Genomic DNA, 27147 nt, shown 5'->3' with positions numbered 1-27147 from the left:
AACTGAAGGAACTGCCTGTAAGAGCACATTGCTGGTTCATGGTGAACTTTTTGTACATCAGCACTGCCAGATCCTTCTCCACTGAGCTGCTTCTCTGCAGGTCAGCCACTCACAATCACAGAATTAACCAGGCTGAAAAAGACCTCTAGGATCATCCTGTCCAACCTATCACCTAACCTTCCTAATTAATTAAACCATGGCACTAAGTGCCTCATCCAGCCTCCTCTTGAACACCTCCGGAGATGGGGAATCCACCACCTCCCTAGGCAGCCCATTCCAATGACAATCACTCTTTCCATGAAAAATTTCTTCCTAACACCTACTCCAAACCTGCCCTGGTGCAGTCTGAGGCTGTGTCTTCTTGTTTTGTCCCTGAGTACATGAGAGAAGAGATCAACCTCACCTGGCTACAACCTCCCTTCAGATAGTTGTAGAGAGCAGTAAGGTCTGTCCTGAGCCTCCTCTTCTCCAGGCTGCACCCCCCCAGCTCCCTCAGCCTCTCCTCACAGGGCTGTGCTCCAAGTTCCTCCCTAGCCTTAGTGCCCTTCTCTGGACACTTTCAAGCACCTCAACATCTTCCTGAAATTGAGGGGCCTAGAACTGGGCACTCAAAGTGCAGCCTCACCAGTGCTGAGCACATTCTGACCTTCCTGGTCCTGCTGGCCACACTACTGCTGGTCCAAGCCAGGATGCCATCAGCCTTCTTGGCCACCTGGGCTCACTACTGGCTCATGTTCAGCTGACAACCAGCAACCCCAGGTCCCTCTCTGCCTGGCTGCTCTCCAGCCACTCTGTCCCCAGGCTGTAGCACTGCATGAGGTTGTTGTGGCCAAAGTGCAGAACCCTGCACTTGGCCTTGTTCAAACTCCTGACACTGGACTGTGCCCATCTGTCCACGTCCCTCTGCAGAGCCCTCCTGCCCTCTAACAGATCCACAGATGCTCCCAACTTGGTGTTATCTGCAAAGTTACTGACACTGGACTCAGTCCCCTCATCCAGATCATCAATGAAGATATTAAACAGGACTGGGCCCAGCACTGCCTCCTGGGGCACAGCACTAGTGACAGCTGCCAACTGGATGTGCTGGTGCAGGGAGTTATTCCTGCCCAGGTGCAGGACCCTGTGCTTGCCCTTGTTGAATTTTGTCATGGCCCCTGGCCCAGATGAAGGCTCTCTCCTGGCCCACACGTCCACGGGTTGAGACTTTTTGGGTTCCTTGACACAAAGCAGAGGCAGGGGCTGACCGTGGTGGGAGTGTGCAGCTCCACAACTGGAACGAGTGACAGAAAAACCCAACCAGAGGACATATTTCATCCTCCTCTTTTGTGGCTTTTATTTGCTTTTGTATTCACTCTGGGAATAACATTCTTTCCATTGGGAAGAGCCTGATTTTCCACTAAATACAAAGCAGCTGCCATTTTGGAAACAAAAAAGTTGATTAAATACAGATCTCTTTGATTTCCCCCGCCCCCAAATGTTTGAGGAGGTAGAACCACACAGGGCAAAGCATCTGCCAGCTGTGGCAGAAAGAAGACTTGGAGGGAACCAGATTGCTTCGTCTTTGCTGTAGGACATTGTAAGTGTAATTTGGTGTCAGAAATAATGTCATCCAAGGGAAAATTCTATCAATGCTAGCAACAATTTCTTCCCTAGAAGGGTTTTCAAGGCCTAGAACAGGCAGCCCAGGGCAGTGGTGGAGTGCCCATCCCTGGAGGAGTTTCCAAGACGTGCAGACGCAGTGCTCTGTGGTGACCTGGCAGTGCCGGGTTAAGGGCTGGACTCAACAATCTCAAAAGGTCTTTTCCAAGCTGAACTATTCTACGAAAAAGAGGGACAGCTCTGGAGGCCTGCAGCAGAGTGGTGCACCCTCACCTCCAGCACGGTGACAGGAAGAGCTCAGCACATCTGGGCGCCGCAGCTGGCGGCTGACGCAGCTGGCTGCCGGCCGGGCTGCGGCGGAAGGGCCGCACGCTGCCGTGACGTACGGGGAAGCGCAGCTCGCACACCACCCACGGCACAGATGTGCAGCAGCCTGCACAAGTCCACCAGCTCAAAGCAACCAACGACCCCCACCCGCTCCAGCTCCGCTCCGCCAGCCAGCGACACCCAAGTCAGGAGTGCTTTTTTCTTCTGAGGAGAGCCACTGAGCCTGGAGGAGAGCAGTCTGAGAGGGGACCTGACCAATGCTGACAGGGGTCTAAAGGGTGGGGGTCAAGAGCACGGGGCCAGACTATTCTCAGCAGTGCCCAGGGACAGGCCAAGGGGCAACAGACACAAACCAGGAAGTTCCATATGAACATGAGGACCACCACAAAGATGCTCAAAGGGCTGGAGAGGAGGCTCAGGGGTGATCTTATTACTGTCTACAACTACCTGAAAGGGCATTGTAGCCAGGTGGGGGGTGGCCTCTTCTCCCAGGTAACCAGCAATAGAACAAGGGGACACAGTCTCAAGTTGTGCCAGGGTAGGTATAGGCTGGATGTTAGGAAGAAGTTCTTCACAGAGAGAGTGATTGGCATTGGAATGGGCTGCCCAGGGAGGTGGTGGAGGCACCGTCCCTGGGGGTCTTCAAGAAAAGACTGGATGAGGCACTTAGTGCCATGGTCTAGTTGATTGGATAGGGCAGGGTGATAGGTTGGACTGGATGATCTTGGAGGTCTCTTCCAACCTGGTTGATTCTATGATTCTATGACAGGCTACAAGAGTTGGGGCTCTGCAGCCTGGAGAAGAGAGGGCTTCGAGGAGACCTTGGAGTAGCCTTCCAGGATCTGAAGGGCTACAGGAGGGCTGGAGACGGACTATTGACAAGGTCTTGCAATGACAGGATGAGGAGGAATAGGTTTGAACTGGCAGAGGGGAGATGGAAAATGGATGTTAGGAAGTAGTTCTTTGCAGTGAGGGTGGTGAGACACTGGCACAGGTTGCCTAGGGAGGTTGTGGCTGCTCCCTCCCCGAACGTGTTCAAGGCCAGGCTGGATGAGGCCTTGAGGGACCTGTTCTAATGGGAACACTGTCCATAGCAGAGGGTTGGAACTGGATGAGGACCCTTCCAACCTAAACCATTCTCTGATTCTATGAGGAGAAACTTCTTTCCTTCAACAGTGCCAAAACACTGGAGCAGGCTGCCTATAGAGGCTGTGGAGTCTCCTTCTATGGAGAGATTCCAAACATTGTGACCCTGAGCAAACTGCTGCTTTAGCAGGGGAGTTAGTACTACTTGATCTCCAGAGGCTCCTTTGAACCACATGCATAAGCTGTAAATATAAAGCTTCATTCAATTTCCAGAGCTGCTGAGCTGAACTGGGCTCTGATCAGCCTTATCTAGTTGTAGATGTCCCTGCTAACTGCAGGGGGGTTTGGACTAAGTGACCACTGCAGGTCTCTTCCAACTCAAACTACTCCACAATTGCATGGGCTCCAGAGGTCCTTTCCAACCTCAACCAATCTGGGATTCTCCCAAATAAATACAGGAGAATTTCAGCCTCACATATCCAAAACAGGAAACACAAAACCTAATGGTCACATATTGGCTCAAAGTCGCCCTCTACGAAGGCTGAAGCAGCTGACTCTGTGAAGGCTGGGCAGATGAGCTTTCTTCCATGGGGAGGTTATGGAGGACAGTGAAGAGCTTTGTAAACAGATGTGGTGCTCATTGGTGTTTCTCTGCACATTCACTACTTCAGAAGAACCTGATAAGGCTTCAGGTTGCCAGGGAGTAAAATAAGAGAAAAACATGCAGTTGAAGAGCCTACTGCTCCACCCAAACTCAGTGAATGGGAGGGGGAAGCACAAGATTGTAACTGCATTTGGGTTTTCTGGAAAGCATTTGCTGGAGCTCTGGTGCAGGAAGCAGCAGGCATGTTCAGATTCCTTACATCAAGGATGGATTTTTGGCTGCCAAACAACCTGCACCTCACCTCTGTAGGGAGGTGCATGCAGAAGAGTAAGCAGAGTATAGCTTTATAAACCTAAGTGAGTAAAATAAAACTCCAAGCCAAACATGCCAAGGTGACTACACAAAGGGAAGCAGCACCTAGGGAAGTGCGCACACCCTGCTTTAAAGGATTTATGGGACTGGGCATTTTAGCTTCAATTACTTTTGAAAGTGTTGAAAGCAGACCAGAAACCATGTAATTACAAGGTAACTTGGCTCAGCCAGAATGGAGGTAAGTAGTGCTCCTGGGTTGAGCAGAGGGCAGCCTGCTCCCCAGCCAGCAAGGCTAACCCCACCACATTTGAACGCTTTGCTCCTTGCTTTCAAGCCACCACTAGTTCTTGTTTCCATCTCTTCATTTTGTTAAGTGTTTGGGATTTTGGAGACTGTGGAGAAGCCCAGGGCAGGAATGCAGAGCCAGGAGACTGCAGCAGCACAGGACCGCACAGGACCACACGGCCGTGCGAGTACTGCTCCAGTCTACAGCCCAGCTTCTCCCCACTGAGGCAACCTTGTTGGAAGGGCCCAACCCTCAGGGAAAGCCAGGTCAAGCAACCTCTCAAGAGACTCAGATCAGCTCTGGAGGGCAGAGGAAGTCCCCTGAGGACCATACAGAGATGCTGATCATGCCCTGTTCATGTCTGCATCCCAGGAAAGTAATTTGTTTAATACGACTTCCCGTCAGTGATTTTAAACTCAGTCACAGCCACCCCTTTGTCCTGCCACTTTGTGCAACCAGAGTTTTGTTCTTCAATCTCTTTTAGACATATTAGTGATTTATTTCCACCAATTAATACAAACTACCTGGAGAACGGAAAATTAGAGGGGTTAAAAGGAAAACGAAAATCCCTTGCAGTTAAAAACAAACCCGAGAGCAGGCCAGAGAAGTCCCACCATATAAAGGGATTTACTCCACTCCTGACCCTTTCCAGGGGACCTCCAGGTATTATTTTTCATTGATTTACCTTAATGAAACTAATGCACCCCTCTCCATAGGAAGCTGACTCCATAGCTGTCTAGGCACTGGATTCAATTAAAGAAATATATACATCTGGCTTCTAAATAGCTGAAAGTACTTGAAAAGTCAGAGGCAGTCCCAATTCCTGCAGCTGTCTCTCCCCGGGTACGCCCTGAGGACATCACGTAGGATGGTTGACACTCAACACCGCTCCCGAAGCATCCCTGGGCTGCTCCCCGGCAGCGCGGGCAGGTCCGGCAGCCCTGCCAGCAGCCCAGCCACAGCTTTGATGGGAGCTGGCCTCAAATTGCTTTAACAAGGCTCTTTCTTTCCAGAAGCTGGCGTTGATTTGAGACCTCGGTGTTGACTTAGAAACCCCCAGGTGCCCAGAGCCTGTAAATACTCAAGGCTTAGCTCTGCTCAGTTTCCAGGAAAAGGGGTACAAGCATCCAGCCGTGGCACAGAATATCAGTACTGCCAGGGCAGCTAAGCAGGAATGTGAAGAGCAAGGTTAAAGGTGGAAAAGCAGAAGCTGGGGTAGAGGCTACATCCCCACGCTGGCTGCATCTCACAACCACGTCTAGCAGGGCTGCACCGACAGAAAAATGAGGCAGGCTTTGCTTGCCCGTGCCCTGGGCTGGCAGACATGGGCACGGAGGAAACAAGGTAGCTCCAGAGCACTTTGTTTGCCATCCATCCATGGGAATGCTGCAGCTTTTTCTCCAGCACACAGAACAGGCAGAAATGACAATTAGAGGGGTTTGCTGAACGAGAAGGCAGGTCCCGAAGGTCTCCTTTGCTTGCTTGGTGCTAACTGCTTCTAATCCAAACAGAGAGGCAGTAAGCATCAAGAATCTGCACTGTTCCATGCATAAACTACTGTTCTACCACACTAGCCAGAGGGAAGACCCAGTTGTCCAAGCTTCAGGTACTTAGACCAGGAGGAATATATCAGGCTGGAAACCCTCTGCTGTGAGGCCAGGCTGAGAGCATTGGGGTTGTTCATCCTGGAGAACAGAAGGCTCCAGAGACTCAGTGGCCTTTCAGCACTTAAAAGGGGCCTGTAAGAAAGGCAGGGACAGATGCTTAGCAGGGCCTGGTGTGACAGGAAAAGCAGTGGTGCTTTGAAACTACAAGGAGGAGATTCAGAATAGAGAGAAGGAAGAAATGTTTTACCCTGAAGGTGGTGAGACCCTGGCTCAGGTTGCCCAGAGAAGTGGGAGATGCCAAACAGCTGAAAACTTCCCAGGTGAAGTTGGGATGAGTTGTATGCAACCTGCTCTAGTTGCAGCTGTCCCTGCTCACTGCAGGCAAGTCAAGCTGGATGACTTTTAAAAGTCCCTTCCAATCCAAACCATCCTATGAATCCTTGCAGGAAGGTTGAACAAAACACAGGGAACAAGGGGGAATTTTCCACTGATCTTTTTCAAGCAGAGGGTGAAGATCTCATCATGCTTCCCCTAACAACAGGCACTTCCCCAGATCCTCTGGCCATTTAGGGATGTCTGGGGGATAAAAGGAGCCAGTTAAAGGCCATGTGCTCCAAAAGCAACAATTCAGCAATGCTATAGACACTGCACCCTTGTGAGCAACCTGTCTGGGGATAAGCCACTTTTCTTGGTCTCCTATTTACCTCACTGATTTCAACTTCTACTTAATCTTTTCCTTTCCTCTCATCCAAGAGTTCAGGACCTCTTCTCGTTCAACTCCCCCTCTAACAGCTGAGGTGCAAGCAGAGCAGACCAAAGGCACACGACAGGCAGTCTTGTACTCACCAACATTGTAGAGTGGACATCTACATCCCCCTATGGAGGGCAACACAGGGAGTTCAAAGTCAAAGGCAGAAGAGAGCAAAGCAACAGTGAGAAAGGCAGAGAGGTTCAAAAGAGTCATCACTCGTAGGTGCTTACAACCCATCAAGAATCCTGACCTGCAGCTCGGCAGCTGGCAGGGTATTAGGAAAGCAAAACCTGGGTTCCTTGAAAGTGGTCTAGGGAGGATGAGGAGGAAATCAAAGTACCACAGGAGCAGTTTTACTGCTATTAAACATTCACTACTAGTCAGCATACACATACCTCAGCCCTTCCACCTGCAAGACAGAGGTGATGGGTGTCACACTCTATCGAGTTTGAAGGCACAAACTGGAACCCAGGAGGTTCTGCCTAAACTTAAGGAAAAATCTTTTTCCTGTGAGGGTGTTGGAGCCCTGGAGTAGGCTGCCCAGAGAGGTTCTGGAGTCTCCTGCTGTGCAGAGATTCTAGACCCACCTAGGCATTGCAATTGTGGGCAAGCTGCTGTGGGTCACACTGCTTTAGCAGGGCGGTTGGACTGGATGGTCTCCAGAGGCCCCTTCCAACCCTCACCATTCTGTGACTGACAGCAGGGACCAGCTCATGACAAACCTGCCCACTACTTCTGAGGGCAAGGGAATGCTGCCTAAGCACAGAGAGGACTTGAGCAAATGGTGCTCACATGATGGTTTTATGATGGTTATCTTTCCACATGGTCCCTCCCAACCTGGTCAAGGCTGTGGTTGATGCAAAGTTTAAGGCATTTTGCTTTTAAAATATTACAGAGGCATTTGGCTTCTTAAATAAAAACACAGGGAAGTGCCCCGTGATGCTGTGGAGCCACCATCCCTGGAGCTATTTAACAGCTGTAGAGATGTGGTGCAGAGGAACATGGTTTAGTGGTGACCTGGCAGTGCTGGACTAACAGTTGGGCTCAATAGTTTTAAAAGTCTCTTCCAACCAAAATGAATTCTGTGATTCTCTGTAATGGTTCTATTTAATAATCATAATAAAACAACAAGCAGAAAACCTCCAAGGCTCCTTCTACCAAAGCAAGAGCTGCTGGAGCTGGAGTATTTATTTGCAACTGGGCAGAGATGCCAATATGGTGAATAAGGCAGAACCGTGGCAGGCGTTTGCACGGCTCCAGCTGAAATCTGTGCCTGCCATCTGGCAAAAATAAGCACAAAAGGAAAAAAAAAAAACCAAAACAAAACCCAAAGCATTTTGCAGAGTTCAGGCTGAACTGCTCAAGACAGCAGAGGTTAGAGTTTGTTCGATTGCTGAAAGATTGCTTCCCCTTCCCGGGTCAGCTTCACCTCTTGACCTGCCCTGATTACCTTCCAAAGGAGGTTATCGAGATACAAGACTAACAGAGGATTAAAGGAAACTTAAAATAAAAACAAAACACCCCCAACTCTGCTCCCCTCCCCCAAGAAAACATCCTTGCTTTGTTAACCTGACAGTTCACCGTAGGTGTTGACACAAGCCTCCATCTCCGAGAAGCTTAATGTCAACAAATCAGTGTGTTTGGAGTAGCCCTGTCAGGGCGATTTACATTAACTTGTCTAACAAGAAATAAAAACAACAATCAGCCATCAAAGACAAAAGGGCTTTTGCAGTCGTTCCCTTCAAAGTATCATGCTGGAAATGTTCATTTTTGGAGGCTGTGGCCCTAAACTTGCTGAAATATAGAAACCAGCTTTTTTTTTTTTTTTTTTAAACTAAAATACTTTTCTTATTTTTTTAAGGTTTGGTTGTTTGCTTGTTTGGGTTTTTTCCCCCTTAAATAAAAGAACACCCTCGGTATTTTCTTTTTAAAGGAACCCCCTGTTAATAAAGTCAGCAGCAGTAACTGCCTCTCCCTGGTTAACACAGGAATTGGGCAGCCCTGGAGCCAAATGTTAATGATGCTTTGATTTCCACCAGCAGTGCTGTTTGCCTGGAGACGTTTTGGGCACTTAAGACGAGAATTTTCGAATTGTGGCTCTAAAACCACCATGAAAATGTCATGCAGCAGTGATATGCACCCAAAACCTCCTCAACTCCTCCACCACCTTGAGCTTTTCCTCCCCTGCGGCACACACCGGCCCCGTCAGCCTGACCTTCACTGGTGGGATCTGGTGTCCTGAAGGAAGATGCAAAAAATCCAAACAGATTCCAGGAATTCCTAATATCAAGCAATTTCCATCATGTGAATATGGTCACATGAGTATTTCCAGACAGCATATGTCCAGGTGGCCAAGAATGCCAACAGCACCCTGGCCTGAAGCAGCAACAGTTGTGGCCAGCAAGACGAAGGCAGGGATTGTCCTCCTATACTCAGCACTAGTGAGGCTGCATTTAGAATCCTGGGTTCAGTTTTGGGCCAGTCACTCTGAGAAGGGCATTGACGTGCTAGAGAGTGCCCAAAGAAGGACTATGAAGCTGGTGAAGAGTCTAGAGCATAGCTCTCGTGAGAGGCAGCTGAGGGACCTGGAGTTGCTTATCCTGGAGAAAAGGAGGCTGAAGGGAGACCCTTCCGGCTCTCTACAAGTCCCTGAAAGGAGGTCAGAGCCAGGTCGGAGTTGGTCCCTTCTCCTGAGGAACAAGAATGCTTCTTACATCCCAAACTATTCTATGATTCTACAGCCTTCAGGATTTTCTACAGGTCCCTTCCAGCCTCAACCATTCTGGAAATTCTCCTCAGTAAACACAGGAAAAACTCAGCCTCACATATCCAAAAAGGGAAACACAAAACCTAATGCTCAAATCTTGGCTCAGAGTCACCTTTTAGCTCACTCAGCATCTCTGCTCCTCTCCAAAATGTTGATTTGAGTCAATCAGACCGTTCAAGGCCATTTGAGCTGCCTTGCAGCAAGCTGGAGCCTTGACCCCCGGAAGGTTTCCTGCAGAGGAGCAGCCCTGTCCGAGACAATGGAATTACTCACCCCTGCCAGACTAAGGAGCTGCTGCATTTTTGCAGGCTCAGGACTTTCAGCTGTGTTTTAGCCCAGGACAGCCCTTTCTGCTGCTGCAATTTTAGCACAGTAACCAGCGACATGCCCAGGCTGAGTTTGCTTTGATCAGTAGCTGAAGGTTTTCTCATGGTGTAATTACTGTCATGACAAAGGGCACATGATCCTGCCTCTACTCATCTCCTGAGACTACCATCCTGCCCACAGTGTTGCATGCAGTCTCTGGATACCCCAACCCTAGAAGTGTTCAAGGCCAGGTTGGATGGCGCTTTGAGCAGCCTGGTGTAGTGGAAGGTGTCTCTGCCCACAGCAGGGCCTTGGAACTAGATGATCTTTGAAGTCCCTTCTGTCCTAAACTACTCTATGATTCTATGAATGAGAAGATGCTGCTGGGATCTCTTAATCAAGGAGTCCTGCCAAGGATGGTGCACAGTCTCTGTCTGTTCTTTGTGAGCCATGGGTGATAATCCTGTATTTTACAGCTGGGCCAGGCTGCAAACTCATTTCAAACAGGGCAGCAACTGCTCTTAAATCATAACACTGCAGTGTTAATGATGTGGGCTGGATCTAGACCAGCAGAGTAGAATCAGCTCTACCTTGCCACCAGCAATCCTGCAATATCCTCTTTTTGTTATAACTCAATCTTTTGGAGGTAGTTCCCTCCCCCTTGAACAGCTCTCACTCTTCCCTTTCACAAATGAAGCTCGCCTCACACTATTGGTGCTCTCACAAATATCTCTGTTGCTTCTCTACATGGCTTCAGACAGATGTGGGCTTCTACACTCCTCAACTCCTACCTTTCATTTAGCAAAGTGCAGAAATGTTGATGTGCTTCTAAATAAGCCATTGGAGAAAGGCCTTTGAACCCTACAAGAACAAACCAGCAGAAACACCAAAGAACTTGGCTGCCTTTTAGATGCACCTTCACTCCTTTTGACCTCTGCTTGCCCAGGTGAATGACAGCATCATCACAGCACTCCTCTGAATCATACAATCATAGAATCAACCAGGTTGGAAGAGACCTCCAAGATCATCCAGTCCAACCTATCACCTAGCCTTATCCAAGCAACTAGACCATGGCACTAAGTGCCTCATTCAGTCTTTACTTGAACACCTCCTGGGATGGCAACTCCACCACTTCCCTGGGCAGCCCATTCCAACAAAGGAAGAACTTCCACCAAATCACACTTCTCTCACACACCACTGAACCTGATCTACTGCTTTAAAAAATCAGACAGCAATCTCTGACTGACTTGCCTTGGCTGCAAAAAAGCCTTCTCCTCAGCTGGGTCCTCCCTAATCCAGCTGTAGAAGATAAAAGGTTGCTTTGATTTGTCTTGGTCCTTTTCAGACCGATGAGCTGTCCCTCCCAGTCTCCAAAATAGTTTTGACTCACTAAAAAATGAAACAATAATATTTAAGAAGATAAATTGCTGCAGGTCCACCTCATAAATCGTGGTAGGCATCACTCTCCATCCTCATCTTACCTGCCTGCCGTGCCTCACACTCTGGTGCAGAGACTAACTTCCCAGTTAAATTCCATTTATGCTGGGTGACTATGGAAGTGGTTTCCAAGTGACAAACCACACCTGTGCAGTCACATGGAGAAATCCAGCAGCTGAGGAATCCAAAGCTTATCAATATCAAAAGGGTGAAGAGCAAGAAGATGTGGCCAGACTCTTCTCAGCAGTGCCCAGTGACATGACAAGGAGCAATGCGCACAAACTGGAACCCATGAGGTTCCAGCTGAGGGTAAGGAGAAAATTGTTTGTGTGAGAGTGTTGGAGCCCTGGAACAGGCTGCCCAGAGAGGTTCTGGAGTCTCCTTTGGTGGAGAGATTCCAAACCCACCTGGACATTGTCATCCTGGGCAAGCTGCTGCTTCATGGGGGTGGTTGGACTGAATGATCTTCAGAAGTCCCTTCCAACCCCACCATTCCCTGATTCTGTGATCTGAAATTGCTATTAGCACAAACAGTGTTGGGTGGATTTGTGCTTTCACAATACCTGCTGGCTGCAGATACTCTTCAGCACACAGAGAGCTCAGAACAAACCTCATTCACACAAGAAACACCCAGGCTGTTGGAGCAAAAACCAAAGCTCCCTCATGGTTACATTTTTCCTGTTCATTGAGGCACTACTCAGCCAACTGCAAAAGCCAACAGCAAATCCATTTCTGATGGCAGTATCAGCATAAACACAGGCAAAGAGCACTGCTGCCTTCCAACAGCGCTGTGTGTTCAGTCAGCCATGGACAAGCATCTGGAAATGTGTCTGCAGCTCAGCTAACAGACACTGCTCCCCTGGGACCACCATTTATCTGGATTTTAACACACCTACACTATAGGTGGCCAGTGAACTATGGGTTTGGCTCTACATGGTGGACCAGGATATTTCCCTTGCTCCATGTGTAAGCAGATCTGCAAATACTTGGGGAGACTCTCACTAAGTGGTGGACAAGAAATTGACCATAAGCCAGCAATGTGTCCTTGTGGCCAAGAAGACAAATGATCTCCTAGGGTATATAAGAGCAGTGTGACCAGCAGATTGAGGGAGGTTCTCCTCCTCATGTTTTCTGGCCTAGTGAGGCCACACCTGGAGTATTTGGTCCAGTTCTGTTTTTGCCAATTTAAGAGAGACCAGTGGAAGATACAAAGTGATGAGGGACCTGAAGAATCTCTGTGAGGAGTAAAGGCTGAGAGCCCTGGGGCTGTTAAGCCTGGAGAAGTGCAGCCCCAGGGGCAAGAGCTAAAGAGTGTGAATCAAGAGGATGGGGCCAGACTCCTGTCAGTGGTGACCAGTGACAGGTCGAGGGGCAATGGGCACAAACTGGAACCCAAAAGGTTCCATCTGAACATGAGAAGAAACTTCTTTGCTGCAAGAGTGCTGGAGCACTGGAGCAGGCTGCCCAAAGTATCACTTCTGTGGAGACTCCTTTGGAGAGATTCCAAACCAACCTGGTGATGACGCTGGGCAAGCTGCTGTGGGTGCTCATGCTTTAGCAGGGAGATTGGACTGGATGATCTCCAGAGGTCCCCCCCAAGACCCCACCACGCTGGGATTCTGTGATTTTGTGATCTATTTCATATGACTTGGCAGCCCAAGGCCTCATTTCCATTACATTCCATAAAGCTTGACAAGAACACCACTGGCTGGCTCTGTGCTCCCCAGATGGACAAAGAAAGGCAGGTGGTGGAGGTGGCTCACCGGCAGGTGGGTGAAGACAGCAAAGGTGCTGCGCAGGAAGCCGATGAGGTCCACAAGGTAGTCGCTGGCCTTGCTGCCCGGCTCCAAGGCCATCCAGTCGTAGTCTGCCAGCTGCAGGAACTGGTCTATCTTCTGGTTCAGGTTAGTGTAGATCTCTTCCTCAGCAGCATGGCGAGCGTCCTGCCAAACAAGTGCAAGTTACATGGGCTGCAGGCTCCACAGTACAGCTCTGCACTGGGAACAGTAAGAAGAGTGGAGCCAGCTGGGGGTTGGCCTCTCCTCCTCAGAACAAGCAATAGGAAATGGCCTCAAGTTGTTTTGTGGGAGGTTTAGGTTGGATGCGAGTGGGGAAGTTGGACTAGATGATCCCTAGAGGTCAATTCCAACCCTCACCATGCCTGGATTCTGTGAAGAGAAGACTGAGAGGGCATTTAATAAACGTTTCTAGATATCTGAGGGCTGGGGGTCAGGAAGGGCAGGACAGGCTCTGCTCACTTGTTCCCTGAGATAGGACAAGGTGCAATGGATGGAAGCTGCAGCACAGGAGATGCCACCTCAACACAAGGGGGAACTTTATTGCAAGGGGCCCAGAGCACTGCACAGGCTCCCCAGAGAGGTTGTGGAGTCTCCTTCTCTGGAGACTTTCAAGGCCTGTCTGGATGTGTTGCTGAGTGACCTGAGCTAGATTGTATGGTCCTGCTCTGGCAGGGGGGTTGGACTCAATGGTTCCTTTGGGTCCCTTCCAACCCCTCACATCCTGTGAGCCTGTGAACTTCAGCCCTAAACATAGCACTGGACAAAGCACCTGCAGCAACTGCACTCAGGGGAGCTCAGACTGGTGGCTGAGTGGTAGGAAACATCAAGCTGGTGTCTCCCTCTAACTTAACCTGGAGACCAGGAGAACAAATCTAGTGCAGGATGGAAGGATGAGAAAGGAACGTCCCACAAGGAAAAATACTGAGACCCAGCAAAATGTGTGGTGTGGGGCACAGGGGAGTCACAGAGGAGCCTCCCTGCCAGAATAAGGGTAGGACAACTCGGACAGAATAGGCAGACAATGTGAGAGAAGACAACAACGGACTACTCTGGAGTATGGAGGCTTAGTCTCCTGCTGAGATATCTCAGGGGCAAACATCACCTATCCAATTCCCTACTGCTGCTGGAGTCCTCAGCACTGCTCCTGCCCCACAGCTAGCCCAGTTATGGCCTTAAGATTTCCTATCAAGTATTTGGGTGCCCACTCCTGGGTTATCATTTAAAGACAGAGAAGTTCAGCAGTTTCTGCCAGCCCTGAGGATAATGCTAAAAGGAGTAGAAAGAGACAGAAATGTAACCTCTGAAAATCCCTTCTCCTCTTGGGTCACAAAGGAGAGCTTGCCTCCATGCCCAGAGGTATGTAACACTGTACAGTGCTCAAACAGCAACATGAGGAATCATTTGGAAATGCCCCCAGTCAGGTTTGTGATGAGAAGCTGTTTGTTCCCTTAGATAATGAGTGCTGCAGGCACAGCTTCAAACTAGGGCTGCAAAAATTCATGATCTCGACATAAGTAATGCTCTGAAGGACAACCCCAAAGCCACTCTGATGGTGTAAAGGTTCCCAGGGTATGAGAAAATGAGCTCTGAGTTCAGCTTAGCTTCCCACACCCATCCCCTCTGCTCTGAAAGCAGATCCTCTCCAACCAATCCTCAACAGCAGCTCCCCCTCGCACCTTGAAGGTTGTGGTCCCGTAGAGTTTTGTAGTGTGGACAGTTTCTGGGAGCACATTGGTGATGTTGGTGATGAATTCCTCTAGGAACTTGCAGGATTTCTCCAAGTGGGTTGTATTTATAATAATCTGTACAAGCTGCAAAGGCCAAAAGAAAAAAGTTTTCAACCATTGGGCTCCTGAAGCCAGATATGAGACAGGGTAACAGCTGCCAACTTCTAAGACCTTCTGACTGGAAAAGCTGATGTTGTACAAACATCCTAAGCCTTGCCACATGCTCTCCCCCTTTATCAACACCAAAAAAATTAAAAGATCATTTGGAGGGACAAGCACTTCCCATGACAGTCACTAATACCACAAAAGATGATTTCCCTTTAATGCCCTTCCTACACTCAGCTGTCAGGCAAGGGCTCACTTCAGCGCAGCTCAAGCACAACAGTGTCCTGACTTGAGCTAGAACATAACCAATTCTGCTCAGGGCTTTGACTTCTCAGCTCAGGCTCTGCTCTCTGAAGCACTTTCTGCAGTTCAGGGCAGGGTTGCACAGCCAGGGGCTGCTCCTAGCAGGGAGAAGCCGATGGGGAGAGCTCCTGCCAAGGGCTGCAGTGCAGAAAGGCTCTGGCTGAGGCTTGCTGCTGGCAGATCAAGGGCACTGCCACAGCTTGTGTACCCCCATGGGGTGCAGGAAGTCAGAGGTGGCACCTGCAGGGAGAAGCCAACGGGAGAGGTGACTCAACTGACCCACAAGGGATTGCAGCCCATGGACATCACCTTTGGGATCTGCCACCCTGCCCTGGAAGAGGGGCTCTGGGAAGCTGCCTCTCACCTCTGTCAGGCCAATGTTCCTCCTCTTGATGACGTTCTGTAAGCAGTTGCTCAGCGTCCGGGTCAGCAGCAGATTGGTGGATTTCCTAATCATATCATCAACTTCAGTGGAGCTGAAAAGGAGAATTTCAAGAGAGAGATGCAAAATGTTCTAGGAAAAATAAATAATTTGGATCTTTCATCAGCAAGTCTCCTTCCCAACCCTCTGCTGCCTTATGAGCACCATGAAGTCACAGTCCCAAGCCAGCCCTGTCCTGGGCTGATCCCCAGAGGCATGGGCAGCAGGGGCAGGGAGGGGATTCTGCCCCTTTGCTTAGACCCCATCTGCAGTGGGGTTCAGCTCTGGAGTCCTCAGCACAGCACAGAATCCTACCCAACACAGGCTCCTTTGATCTGTTGTTGGCCCTGCATTAGCCCTGACACCACAGGGTTTCATCTCTGGCAGGGCAATGACAGGCAGCTGAGGGCAAGGACAATTGCCAACTGGAAGACAGAGGAGCATGAATAGCTCTAAGGCTGTTAGTAAGTCAAGCCTGTGACCTTTTGCTCCTTCCCCTGTTCTACCTGACAAAAGGGCCAGATTACAAAGCAGGGGAGGTGGAAGGTATCCCTGCCCATAGCAGAAGGGCTGGAGCTAGATGATCTTTAAGGTCCTTTCCAACCCAACCCACTCTGATTCTACGACTGGCCCAAGAAACAAAATCAAATCTGCAGCAGGCAAGGTGGGGAATGTTGTGGTGCTGCTACTGGGGTGCCTGCGGGTATGAGGATGGCCACTGTCAGCCCTTGTCCAGCTTACACCTCTCAAATTTCATAGAACCATGGAAAGGTTTGGCTTGCACGAGGCCTTAAAGATGATCTACTCCCAAACCCCTGTTACGGCCAGGGACACCTTTTACTAGACCAAGTTGGACTCCAAGTCCCATCCAACCTAGCCTGGAGTGCTTCCAGGGAAGGAAGATCCACAACTGGTTTGGGCAACCTGGCCAGTGCCTTCCCACCCTCACAGTTAACAATGTCTTCCTTCCACGTGTGCTAAATCTCCCCTCTTTCAGTTTGAAGCCATCACCACTTGTCCTACCACCACATGCCCTTGCAAAAAGTCTGTCCTCATCCTTCCCGCAGCTCCCCTTTGGGTAGTGAAATGCCACCAGAAGGTCTCCCTGGAGCCTTATCTTCTCCAGGCTGAACAAGTCCAACTCTCTCACCCTGGTCCCACAGCAGAAGACTTCCCGTCCTCAGACCACCTTCGTGGCCTGCTCTGGGAAGGTGCCAAGGGACATCTCCACCACCTACACTGGACAAAAGCAGCTTGTGGCCTTTCAGTACTGAATGGGAACATGCAGTAATGGCTTTGAATGGAAAGAGGAGATTTACATTTCATCTCAGGAAGAAACTCTTCACTGTGAGGGTGGTGAGACACCTGCACAGGTTGTCCAGATTGCTGGCAGATGACCTGTCCCTGGAACCATTCCAGGTCGGGCTAGATGGGGCTGTGAGCAACCTGCTCTAGGTGCAGATGTCCCTGATGGCTGCAGGTAGGTTGGACCAGGTGAGCTTTAAAGCTTCTTTCCAGCTCAAACCATTCAGGAATCTATACATTTGCCTCTTCTCTCCTACAGCTGACTCCAAAGGTCTTCCTCCCTGATTTAGTTACCCAGAACTCTGATTCTTTTTTATTGTTAATAACTTTATGCTATTACAGATATTTCATTTCAGCACTTTAAAAGCTGCATCCAAGTTCTTTTGGGATTGATGCTTTATTTGAAAACAACCCACAGCCCAGCAGTCAAAGTCCTAGTAGATTAGAGCTGCCATCCCATGTCTTCCAAAGATGGGAAATAGGAAATTCCAATGGAACTGGTGGAAGTCCTCAATGAACTCTTCACATTCACAAAGGCAGAACTACTGAAAATGTTACAGAGCTTTTCTTTCTCCTTCTCAAACTAATTGAGCCAAACCAAAAGAAACTGCAAGCCCAATAACTGCACACCCAGCACCAAATTCTCCTCAGACACTTGAAAAGGAAAATATCCTCCATGAGCTGTCACCAGAAAAGGGAATGCTCCTGCCCAGCAAATACAAGGAGCTCGTTTACAGAAATAATTAGGGGGGAAAAAAGCCCAGCTCTGTTTTCTGCCATGGGCTCTGTTCTCCAGGAAAAGACTGTGGAGCATTTAAGTGAACTGTCTGGGTTAATGACAGCTGATGTCCCATATCCCATAGCAGTAGTCATGACCTTCAGGCCTCCCATGACTGACAGGCTGACCTCAGTCACTCCAGGGTGCAAGGTAAATGACAACCAAAGCAGAAAAAGAAAGAGAAAAGAAAGAGAAGTTGCTGCCGGCTTTGTAGCCAAGCTTCCTAATAAAACCTAATTCAAGCTGTCAGGGTGAAATGAAGAAAGTGTCAACAGGGGTTTGCAGAGAAATATTCCAAATGTTTGGCTCAAAAAGCCAGGAGCAGGGCTCCCTTCCCCCAGCCCAACAAGGGCTGGAAAATCCAATGTGGAAAGGAATTTTAATAACGTGTCCAGGGAGACCCCTGAGGAGGGACCCAAGGGGACACTTTTCTTCCCCTCCCTGACAAACCAAATCAACTCCCTAATAGTGACAAGCACAGAACTCACGAGGGAGGTGGCAAGGGAGGGGCTCAGTGAGAGCAGCATCCGTGTGAAACAGGACCACTCTGTCAGCTTTAGAAACAGAGATGCTTAATGCTGACCTGCAGGTTAAGAGCCCTGGGAGCCACCAGAGAGAACAACCTGCCACTGGTAAGAGTTAGAGATTAAACGTAGGGTGAGAAGAGTTCTGTGCTTCCACACAGACCCAGGAGCTACCACAGCCTGCAGCAGAAGGTGGGTTTAAAATGCCTCTTCAAAATACTGCCCCACACACAAAGGAAGAGGAGAAGGCTCCCAGGTGACCTTATTGTGGCCTTTCAGGATCTTAAGGGGGCTACAAGAAAGCTGGGGAGGCACTTTTTAGGCTGTCAGGTAGTGATAGGACTGGGGGAAATGGAACAAAGCTGGAAATGGGGAGATTCTGACTAGATATCAGGAAGAAGTTGTTCAGCATGAGGGTGGTGAGAGCCTGGAAGGGGTTGCCCAGGGAGGTGGTGGCAGCCTCATCTCTGGAGGTATTTAAGGCCAGGCTAGATGAGGCTCTGGCCAGCCTGATCTAGCGTTAGGTGCCCCTGGCCATGGCAGGGGAGTTGGAACTGGATGATCCTTGTGGTCCCTTCCAACCCTGACTGATTCTATGATTAAAGCCCTGAAGAGCCTTGTGCAGGCACTGGAGCAGCTGCTGAGTCCCCATAGCACTACTCTATCTTTAGCAGCAGTGTCCAGTGCCCAGGACAAGAAATCCCACTGCACAGTCCAACCTCTCACCAGTATGGTGCTGCAAACCAGCAGGAAGAAGGATGCCTCCTCCCAGTACAAATCTCTTTATGCATTTCTGTACTCAGCTGCAGGCACCACTGGGTGCAAAAATAGCACCAACTTGTGGTTTCTGGCAAAGGTCTTTACCTTCCTGTCTCACACGTGGGCAAAACCAGCACCAAGGCACCTTGGGATGGAGCTCAGAAGCAAATGAGATGATTTATATACACACTCCCATGGGCAAGCACGCAAACAAAAGCTCAAAGCCAGCATCCCAGACTTGTTACCACACAGGGCAGACCAAACCTCAAGGGATGTAGAGAGTTACAGAATCATTTCAGCTGGAAGAGGTCTTTAAGATCATCCAGTCCAATCCCAACACTGCCAGGTCAGCACCAAACCATGGCCCTTGGCACCACATCTCCACAGCTTTTAAACCCCTCCAGGGATGGGGAACCCACCACTGCCCTGGGCAGCCTGGGCCAGGTCTTGGCAATCATTTTTGATAAGAAATTGTCCCTCATGTCCAATCTAAACCTCTCCTGGTACAACCTAAGGCCCATTCCTCTTGTCCTACCACTCGTTATTTCAGAGAAGAGAGCAGCCTCAGTGTGCTTCTGGGAGTAAGTGGCCCAAAACTCAAACCAGCACTCAAGGTGTTGCCTCACCAATGCTGAGTACAGGGGGACAATCCCTGCCATGCTCTTGCTGGCCACACTATTGCTGATCCAGGTCAGGATGCTGTTGGCCTTCTTGGCCACCTGGGCACACGCTAATCCACCTTCAGCCCCCTGGTGATCAGCACTTCCAGGTCCTTTTCCACTGGGTACTTCCCAGTCACTCTTCCCCAGGCTTGGAGCATTCATGGGGTTGTGCAGAACCCAGACCTTAGTCTTGCTGAACCTCATCCCACTGGTTTCAGCCCAGCAATCCATCCTGGCCAGATCCTACTGTAGAGCCTCCCTAAATGAAAGCATCTGTCCACCTTACTGTCATCTCCCAGGTCAGTGATAAGTACATCAAAGAACTGGCTCCAATCCTAAGCCCTTTTGCAAAGTTGCTCAGCTATTGATCCAACTGGGATGACACTGCTCCAAGGAGACCGTTAGCCACCACAGGCCTGGACAGGAAGCTGAGCAGCATGAAGGTGTGAGGAAGAGAATTCATAGTTTGAACCTGATAAGATCTCTCAGTGCAGAGAAACCCTCCCCATTACTATCATTAACCCCCTCAGCACCCACCTCAGGTGAAGGTCTTCTGAGAACTTCAGACAGGCATAGATGAATTCCTTGATCTGATTGTAAACCTTAGGCACAAACTCAGAGAAGGGGAACTTCTTGGGAAATGGTTGCTGGAAAACACAGGAGATAATCCCAGTCAGAGAGCAGCTGCTGAGGGCCCTGAAGCACCTCTGTGAGGAGCAAAGGCTGAGAGCCTGCAGAAGAGCAGCCCCAGAGGAGAGATGAGCAATGTTCAGCAAGAGCTAAAGGGTGGGGGGCAGGAGCCTGAGGCCAGACCCTTTTCAGTGGTGCCCAGCATCAGGACAAGGGGCAATGGGCACAAAATGGAATCCAGGAAGTTTTAACTCAACTTGAATAAAACCTTCTCTGCTGTGAGAGTGCTGAAGGCCTGGAGCAGGCTGCTCAAAGAGGTTGTGGAGTCTCCTCTGGAGAGATTCCAAACCCATCTGGAAGTGATCCCGGGCTACCTGCTCCAGGTGACCCTAGATGATCTCCAGAGGTCCCTTCTAATCCCTAACATGACTTTCTGAACTCTAAACACTTCACATGTATTGGAAAACCCTTCCAGTCCTAATTTAGTTCACCAGGCTTGGAGCTTGCTGGCTGCCAGATGTGAAGCAGAAGGCCAAGGAGGCTTTTAAAGGACACTGTTTAGTTCAGCACTGGCTACATGAGGTTTTGTAAGCTCACACTTCTACTAAAGCCAAAATACTCCACTTGGCTGGAGATTCTTCCTTTAAATATGAGATTAAACCAAGTAAAAGTCAATAGCATGTTCATGAAATGGAAATCAAATACCAGTGGAAGGAGATATTTCAAGTCTCTTCTCTACTGCAAGTGCTGCTCAGCTGTGGCAGGACACTGTGAGCTGAAAATCAGCCCAATCAGCTATCCACTTTCCTCATCCATACCAGGAGAAATATTTGTTCCTCTCTCATTATTTTGCCTTTTTTTTCACTCTGGTTTATTTGATTTGAGGGCTTAGGGTTTTTTTGACGCTTCCTTTGCAGTTCTTAATGTATCTAACAAAACTGCAGAGTTTTCCTCTGGCAGCAGATGTGGTTTGACACTTTCCTCCATTTCAAACTCACCTTTTCAAGTTCTGCATCCTGGAATGGGAACTGTCCAACTATTTTCTTATAAACCTCTTCATTTGTCACTGGGATGGGGCTGTAGTTATCTGAATCAAGTATATTTCTAGGAAAAGAAAAGAAACATTAGAGAAACCTCTCTGTGACAACAGACAGCCACAGCTCTGCACATTTACTGCTTCAACAGAAGCTTTTACCAAGTAGGTGCCAGTGTAAAGTGTTGATTCCAAGGGCTTCAACAGATTTTACACCTGGGGCAAAACTATTCTGTAAGGTACAGGAGCTCAAAGAGCTTCTTACCTGAAAACCCCTGACCACTTCTTCAGCAGGGTTTCACTGTACTGGTCTTGAATCTCCAACAGCATGTCAAAGAGCTGGTTCACTGGGAAGCCATATCCCTGCAGCAGGGTCAGGGAAGAAAGCAAATTCAGGTGAGAAAGCAAATTCAGGTGAGAAAGTGTCACCAAGAGACAGGTGAAGATGATTTTCCCTATTTAGTAAGGAGCACAGGGGCAAACTCCACCACAGAGAGCTGGTAGAGGGATTTAGGTGATGATTTACTGAGGTGGCAGGACCAGGAGCTGTTAAAAGGCTGGGCTGGGTGTGCAGGAGGCACAAGGGCAAAGTGGCCAAGGCTTGGTTCTTGCCCACAGAGCAAATCAGGTTGTTTACAGCATGCCACAACTCGTGCAGTAATGCCAAGGAAAGTCAAGCCACCACAGCAAGCCCCCATCAGCCACTGAATTCCACGGGTGGACACCACCTGCGAGCAGCGCAAGCACTGAGCAAGGTAGAGAGGTCAGCAGCAGTTGCATATACCTGGAGTGTGTCTGCAAAGAGCACAATGAGGTTCTTCAGGTCTAACACCAGGCTGGGGTCCGAGCAATATGACTGCAAAGGAGGGGAGAAACAGAAACACGATTTTAACTATGGCATGTGGGGTAAATATTGCCCTCAGCTCCCCTGTGTTAGCACTTGAGGGATAACAAATACAGAGGCACACCAAGAAGGCTTAGGGTCAGCAGCTTTCCCCCACAGCCTGTGCTCTGGTTTTGCCCAGGGCCAGGAAGGCACAGCTGAGGCTCTCTCCTCCTAATGCAGCGCTTTTGAGGCGCTCCATGATGAGCAGGGACTCTGTTTGCTCTAGAGGTACCTGAAATGTCTCTAAGATTACCCAGGAGCTGCTGGAGAAGCGAGAGGAGCTCAAGCAAATCAGCAGGCTGGCATCCCAAGAGGAGAGCAGAGCCTCTCATTTAATATTTAGCATGTTGTGTCTGATGGTAATGAAGCATCGCAGCCAGGCCTCCCCCAGCCCCATGCAGGGGCTGCTTTGCTGAGGGATTCAGGCTGGGAAGAACCAGGCTGCTTGCCTGCACTGCACCAACATTCCTGGGCAGTAAATATTGTGGGCCAAGACACTGCTCAAAACCCCAAATCTCAGAATAACAAAATGTCAGCATAGTGAGGGTTGGAAGGGACCTCTGGGGATCATCCAGCCCAACCTCCCTGCTAAAGCAGGAGCACCCACAACAGCTTGCCCAGCATAACAATGTCCAGGTGGGTTTGGAATCTCTGCAGAGAAGGAGAGTCCACAACCTCTCTGGGCAGCCTGCTCCAGGGCTTCAGCACCCTCACACCAAAGAATTTTTCCCTCATGTTTCGATGTAACCTCCTGGGTTCCAGTTTGTTCCTCAGCCTTGTTCTGTCACTGGGCACCACTGAGAAAAGTCTGGCCTCATCTTCTTGCTCCACCCTACCCCCTTTAGCTCTTGCTGAGCATTGATCAGATCTCTCAGGCTGCTCTTCTACAGGCTAAGCAGCTCCAGGGCTCTCAGCTCTCCTACTCACACAGATGCTGCAATCCCCATGGCACTTTTGTAGCCTCCATTGGACTCTCTCCAGCAGTTCCCTGTCTCACTTGACCTGAGGAGCCCAGAACCAGATCCAGTGCTCCACATGCAGCCTCACTGTGGCAGAGTAGAGGGAGAGGAGAAGATGCCCTTGAAAATGGACCCATGGAAATTCATTAATGGTTTCTCTTTTATGGTCAAATGCAATTTCTGGAGCTGGTTAAGCACCAGGGTTCTCAGAAAACTCCCCTACTCCCAGTTGAACCAGCACGACACCACAGAAGTTCACAGAGAACTGCAGCAAACTCACACATTTTGTGTGTTTGGCTTTTTTTTGCTCAAGCAGAGAAACATGGAAGTTGTAGGGAATTTTTCCCAGCTTTTCTTGGTGCAAAAAGAAAAAAAAAACCACAACTCTTAAGTGTCCTTTTACCCACAAATGATTTGCAGTTTGATAGCAGCCCATTCACTGCCATGACCTTTAAAGGACTACCAACCAGGGTCATGTGTCACCCTGCCAAAGGAGACACTTTCTCTTCCCCAGCTGGCTGGGACAAGCAGACTCCCTCTGCTGGTGCTTTTCCAGAGCCGTCAGTCAAGATACAGGAAAAAAAAGTGCAGGTGGGGTCTCAGTAGAGCAGAACAGGGACAGAATCCCTCCCCTCAACCTGTTCACCACAATCTGCTTCACAGCACATCAAGAGGCAAAAATCTGGAGAAAGCTTTCATGGTTAAGAGCAGGGTAGCTTCAGAGAACGGTTTAGGTTGGAAGGGATCTCAAAGATCATCCAGTTCCAACCCTCCACCATAGGCAGGGACATCTCCCACTAGAACAGGTCACTCAAGGCCTCATCCAACCTGGCCTTGAACACCTCCAGGTTGTGGATCACAGAAGCACAGATTCTGGGCAACCTGTGTCAGTGTCTCATCACCCTCACTGCAAAGAACTTCTTCCTAACATCCAATTTCAATCTTCTCTCTGCCAGTTTAAACCCATTCATCCTCATCCTTGTCCATAGTCCCTTCCCAATCTTCCTGTAGCCCCCTTCAGATACTGGAAGGCCACTCCAAGGTCTCCTCAAAGCCTTCTCTTCTCCAGGCTGCAGAGCCCCTACTCTCTTAGCCTGTCCTCATAGCAGAGCTGCTGTAGCCCTCTGAGCACCTTCGTGGCCTCATCTGGACTGGCTCCAACAGTTCCATGTCCTTCTTGTGTTGGGGTCTCCAGAACTGCACACAGCACTCCAGATGGGGTCTCAGGAGAGCAGAGTAAAGAGGCAGAACCCCCTCCCTTGCCCTGCTGCCCACACTGCTCTTGCTGCAGCCCAGCACACAGTTGCTCTCTGGCCTGCACACGCACACTGCAGGCTCATGTTGAGCTTTTCCTCACCCCAGACCCCTAGGTCTTTTTCCTCAGGGCAGCTCTCAGCCATTCCTCACCCAGCCTGGAGTTGTGCTTGGGATTGTGCCCACCCAGGTACAGGACCTTATACCTGGCCTTGTTGAATATTATGAGGTTGGCCTGGGCCCACCTCTCCAGCCTTCCCAAGTCCCTCTGGATGGCATCCCTGCCCTCTTGCAAGTTGACTTTGCCATACATCAAGCCACTGTTTCCAGTTTGGTGACTGGAAAAGCAGCAACAGCAGCAAAAGCAGGATCTGCAGCACGCCCAAGTCACACTCAAGCAGCAGCTGAGCAACCTGCAGCAGCTACTCACCGAATGCGTCCTTAGAGCTGCGATGGTCTTGGACAGGGCCATCTCCCACAGCTCGTCGATGTAGGCTCGATTCACCAAGCCCTGTGTGGTGTGCAGGATGTGATCTTCCACTACAAAAAACCTGAGGCAGAGGAGGAAACAGCAACATGAGCCAAAGTTCTGGGCTGGAGACAAGAGGGCTGCAACGAGCAGAGGCGAGGGATGTGCAGCACCAGCACATCCTCCTAGCTCCAGAGGAGTGGAGAAGTGTCTGGATCAAAGACAGCCAACTGCAAACACTTCTGTTTCAGGTAGTTTTAACCTCACAGTGTTTTCCATGATGTTTCACTGTGTTTTAGGAGTGAGCTAGAAGACAGTTGCTCAGAGTAATGGATCTTGTGTATACAGCAAGGTGGATTTTCCTCTCTTTAGTTCTCCACCCCATTATTTCAGCATAGAATCACAGAATTGTCAGGGTTGGAAGTGACCTCATGGATCTCCTATGAGGAGGGACTGAGCGAGTTGGGGCTGTTCAGTCTGGAGAGTAAAAGGCAGAGATTAAATGTAGGGTGAGAAGAGTTCTGTGCTTCCACACAGACCCAGGAGCTACCACAGTCTGCAGCAGATGATGGATTTAAAATGCCTCCTCAAATTACTGCCCCACACACAAAGGAAGAGGAGAAGGCTCTGAGGTGACCTTACTGTGGCCTTTCAGTATCTTAAGGAAGCTACAAGAAAGCTGGGAAGAGACTTTTTAAGATGTCAATGAGTGACAGGACTGTGTGGGAATGGAACAAAACTAGAAATGGGTAGATTGGGATTGGATATTAGGAAGAAGTTGTTCAGTGTGAGGGTGGTGAGAGCCTGGAAGGGGTTGCCCAGGGAAGTGGTGGAAGCCTCATCCCAGGAGGTGTTTAAGGCCAGGCTGGATGAGGCTCTGGCCAGCCTGATCTAGTGTGAGATGTCCCTGGCCATGGCAGGGGAGCTGGAACTGGATGCTCCTTGTGGTCCCTTCCAACCCTGACTGATTCTATGATCATGCAGTTCCAACCCCCACACCATGGGCAGGGACACTTTTCACTAGATTAAGTTGCTCAGAACCACATCCAACCTGGCCTGAAAAACTTCCAGGGATGAGGCTTCCACCACCTCCCTGGGCAACCTGTTCCAGTGTCTTACCTCCCTCATGGTGATTAAACTCAGCTCTGGTCAGCAGCTATAGCACTACAACTGGACAACTGTAGGAAAAAAATACTGTAACTGCAAGGCAAAAATACTTTATTTGAAGGGAAAAATACTTTACCTGAAGGGAAATTACTACAACTGCAGGGAAAAAATAATGGAACTGCCTGGGGGAAAGAAAATCTGCTGGGAAAAATACTTTATCTGCAAAGAAAGATACTTCCACTGCAAAGAAAAACACATTAACTGCCGGGGGAAAATACTTCAACTGCAGGGAAAAATCCTTTAACTGCAGGGAAACATGCTGTAATTGAAAGGAAAAATATTTTAGCTGCTGGGAAATTAAGGAAAAATACTCTAACTGTTAGGGAAAATACTTTAAGTGCAGGGGAAAACACATTAACTGCCAGGGAAAATACCTGAACTGCAGGGAAAATACTATAAGAACATGGGAAAGCACTTTAAGTGTAGGGAAAAATAGTACAGCTGCAGGGAAAAAATATTGTAACTGCAGGGGAAAATGCTGTAACTGCAAGGAAAACCACTTTAAGTGCTGGGAAAAGATGGTAACTGCTGGTAAAATGCTCTCTCGAACCCAGATGCACCACAAGGTGACAACCATTCAGGGGTCAACAGGTAACTGCAGGCTCCAGTTCCCAGCTGCACTGGCCAAGAAGCAACTGCATGCTCAGGGAGCAAGAGTGGCACCACACATTTGAAACAGCAGCACACAGCTTCTCATCTGCATTTCGTCTGGGGCAGGGAGCTGCAGGAGGTGCAGCACACATTGCATTTGTGATGGCTGCAATTAGATGTTGGAATGATTATTGTCAGCTGAAGAAATCTCATCATCAAATCTCCCATGTATGGGAGGTGAAGGGTTATAGGTTGCCTTCTCTCCTCTTGTGAGACCCCACTTAGAGTATTGTGCGCAGTTCTGGAGCCCCCAACACAAGGAGGACATGGAATTGTTGGAGTGAGTCCAGAGGAGGTCACATAGATGCTCAGAGGGCTGCAGCAGCTCTGCTATGAGGACAGGTTGGGGCTCTTCAGCCTGGAGAAGAGAAGGCTCCAAAGGGGCCTTGGAGTGGCCTTCCAGTATCTGAAGGGGGCTACAGATTGGACGTGGCACTTGGTGCCATGGTCTAGCCTTGAGCTCTGTGGTAAAGGGTTGGACTTGATGATCTATGAGGTCTCTTCCAACCTTGATGATACTGTGAAGGTTGGGAAGGGACTACTGACAAGGTCTGGTAATGACAGGATGAGGAGAAATGGGTTTAAGCTGGCAGAGGGGAGATTTAAACTGGATGTTAGGAAGAATCTCTTTCC

General features: G+C 49.4%; 1 protein-coding gene across 3 annotated transcripts in view; it reads right to left on the bottom strand.

The window, feature by feature from the left end:
• EXOC6B (exocyst complex component 6B) overlaps positions 1–27147 on the bottom strand; it is a 294381-nt gene that overhangs the window by 102266 nt on the left and 164968 nt on the right. For all 3 annotated transcript variants that reach the window (XM_064151211.1, XM_064151212.1, XM_064151213.1), the window contains exons 11-18: positions 24658–24778; positions 21913–21984; positions 21394–21491; positions 21094–21199; positions 20003–20112; positions 15381–15492; positions 14558–14692; positions 12846–13025 (exon numbers count right to left, since the gene is read on the bottom strand). In XM_064151211.1, coding sequence (XP_064007281.1) covers positions 12846–13025; positions 14558–14692; positions 15381–15492; positions 20003–20112; positions 21094–21199; positions 21394–21491; positions 21913–21984; positions 24658–24778 — 934 coding nt within the window. The remainder of the gene's footprint in view (positions 1–12845; positions 13026–14557; positions 14693–15380; positions 15493–20002; positions 20113–21093; positions 21200–21393; positions 21492–21912; positions 21985–24657; positions 24779–27147) is intronic.

This window comes from Pogoniulus pusillus, chromosome 11 (assembly GCF_015220805.1).
Source record: "Pogoniulus pusillus isolate bPogPus1 chromosome 11, bPogPus1.pri, whole genome shotgun sequence".
NCBI classification, from domain to species: Eukaryota; Metazoa; Chordata; class Aves; order Piciformes; family Lybiidae; genus Pogoniulus; species Pogoniulus pusillus.
The sequence above is the reverse complement of the archived record's forward strand: the minus strand, read 5'-3'. Positions and strand labels throughout refer to the sequence as shown.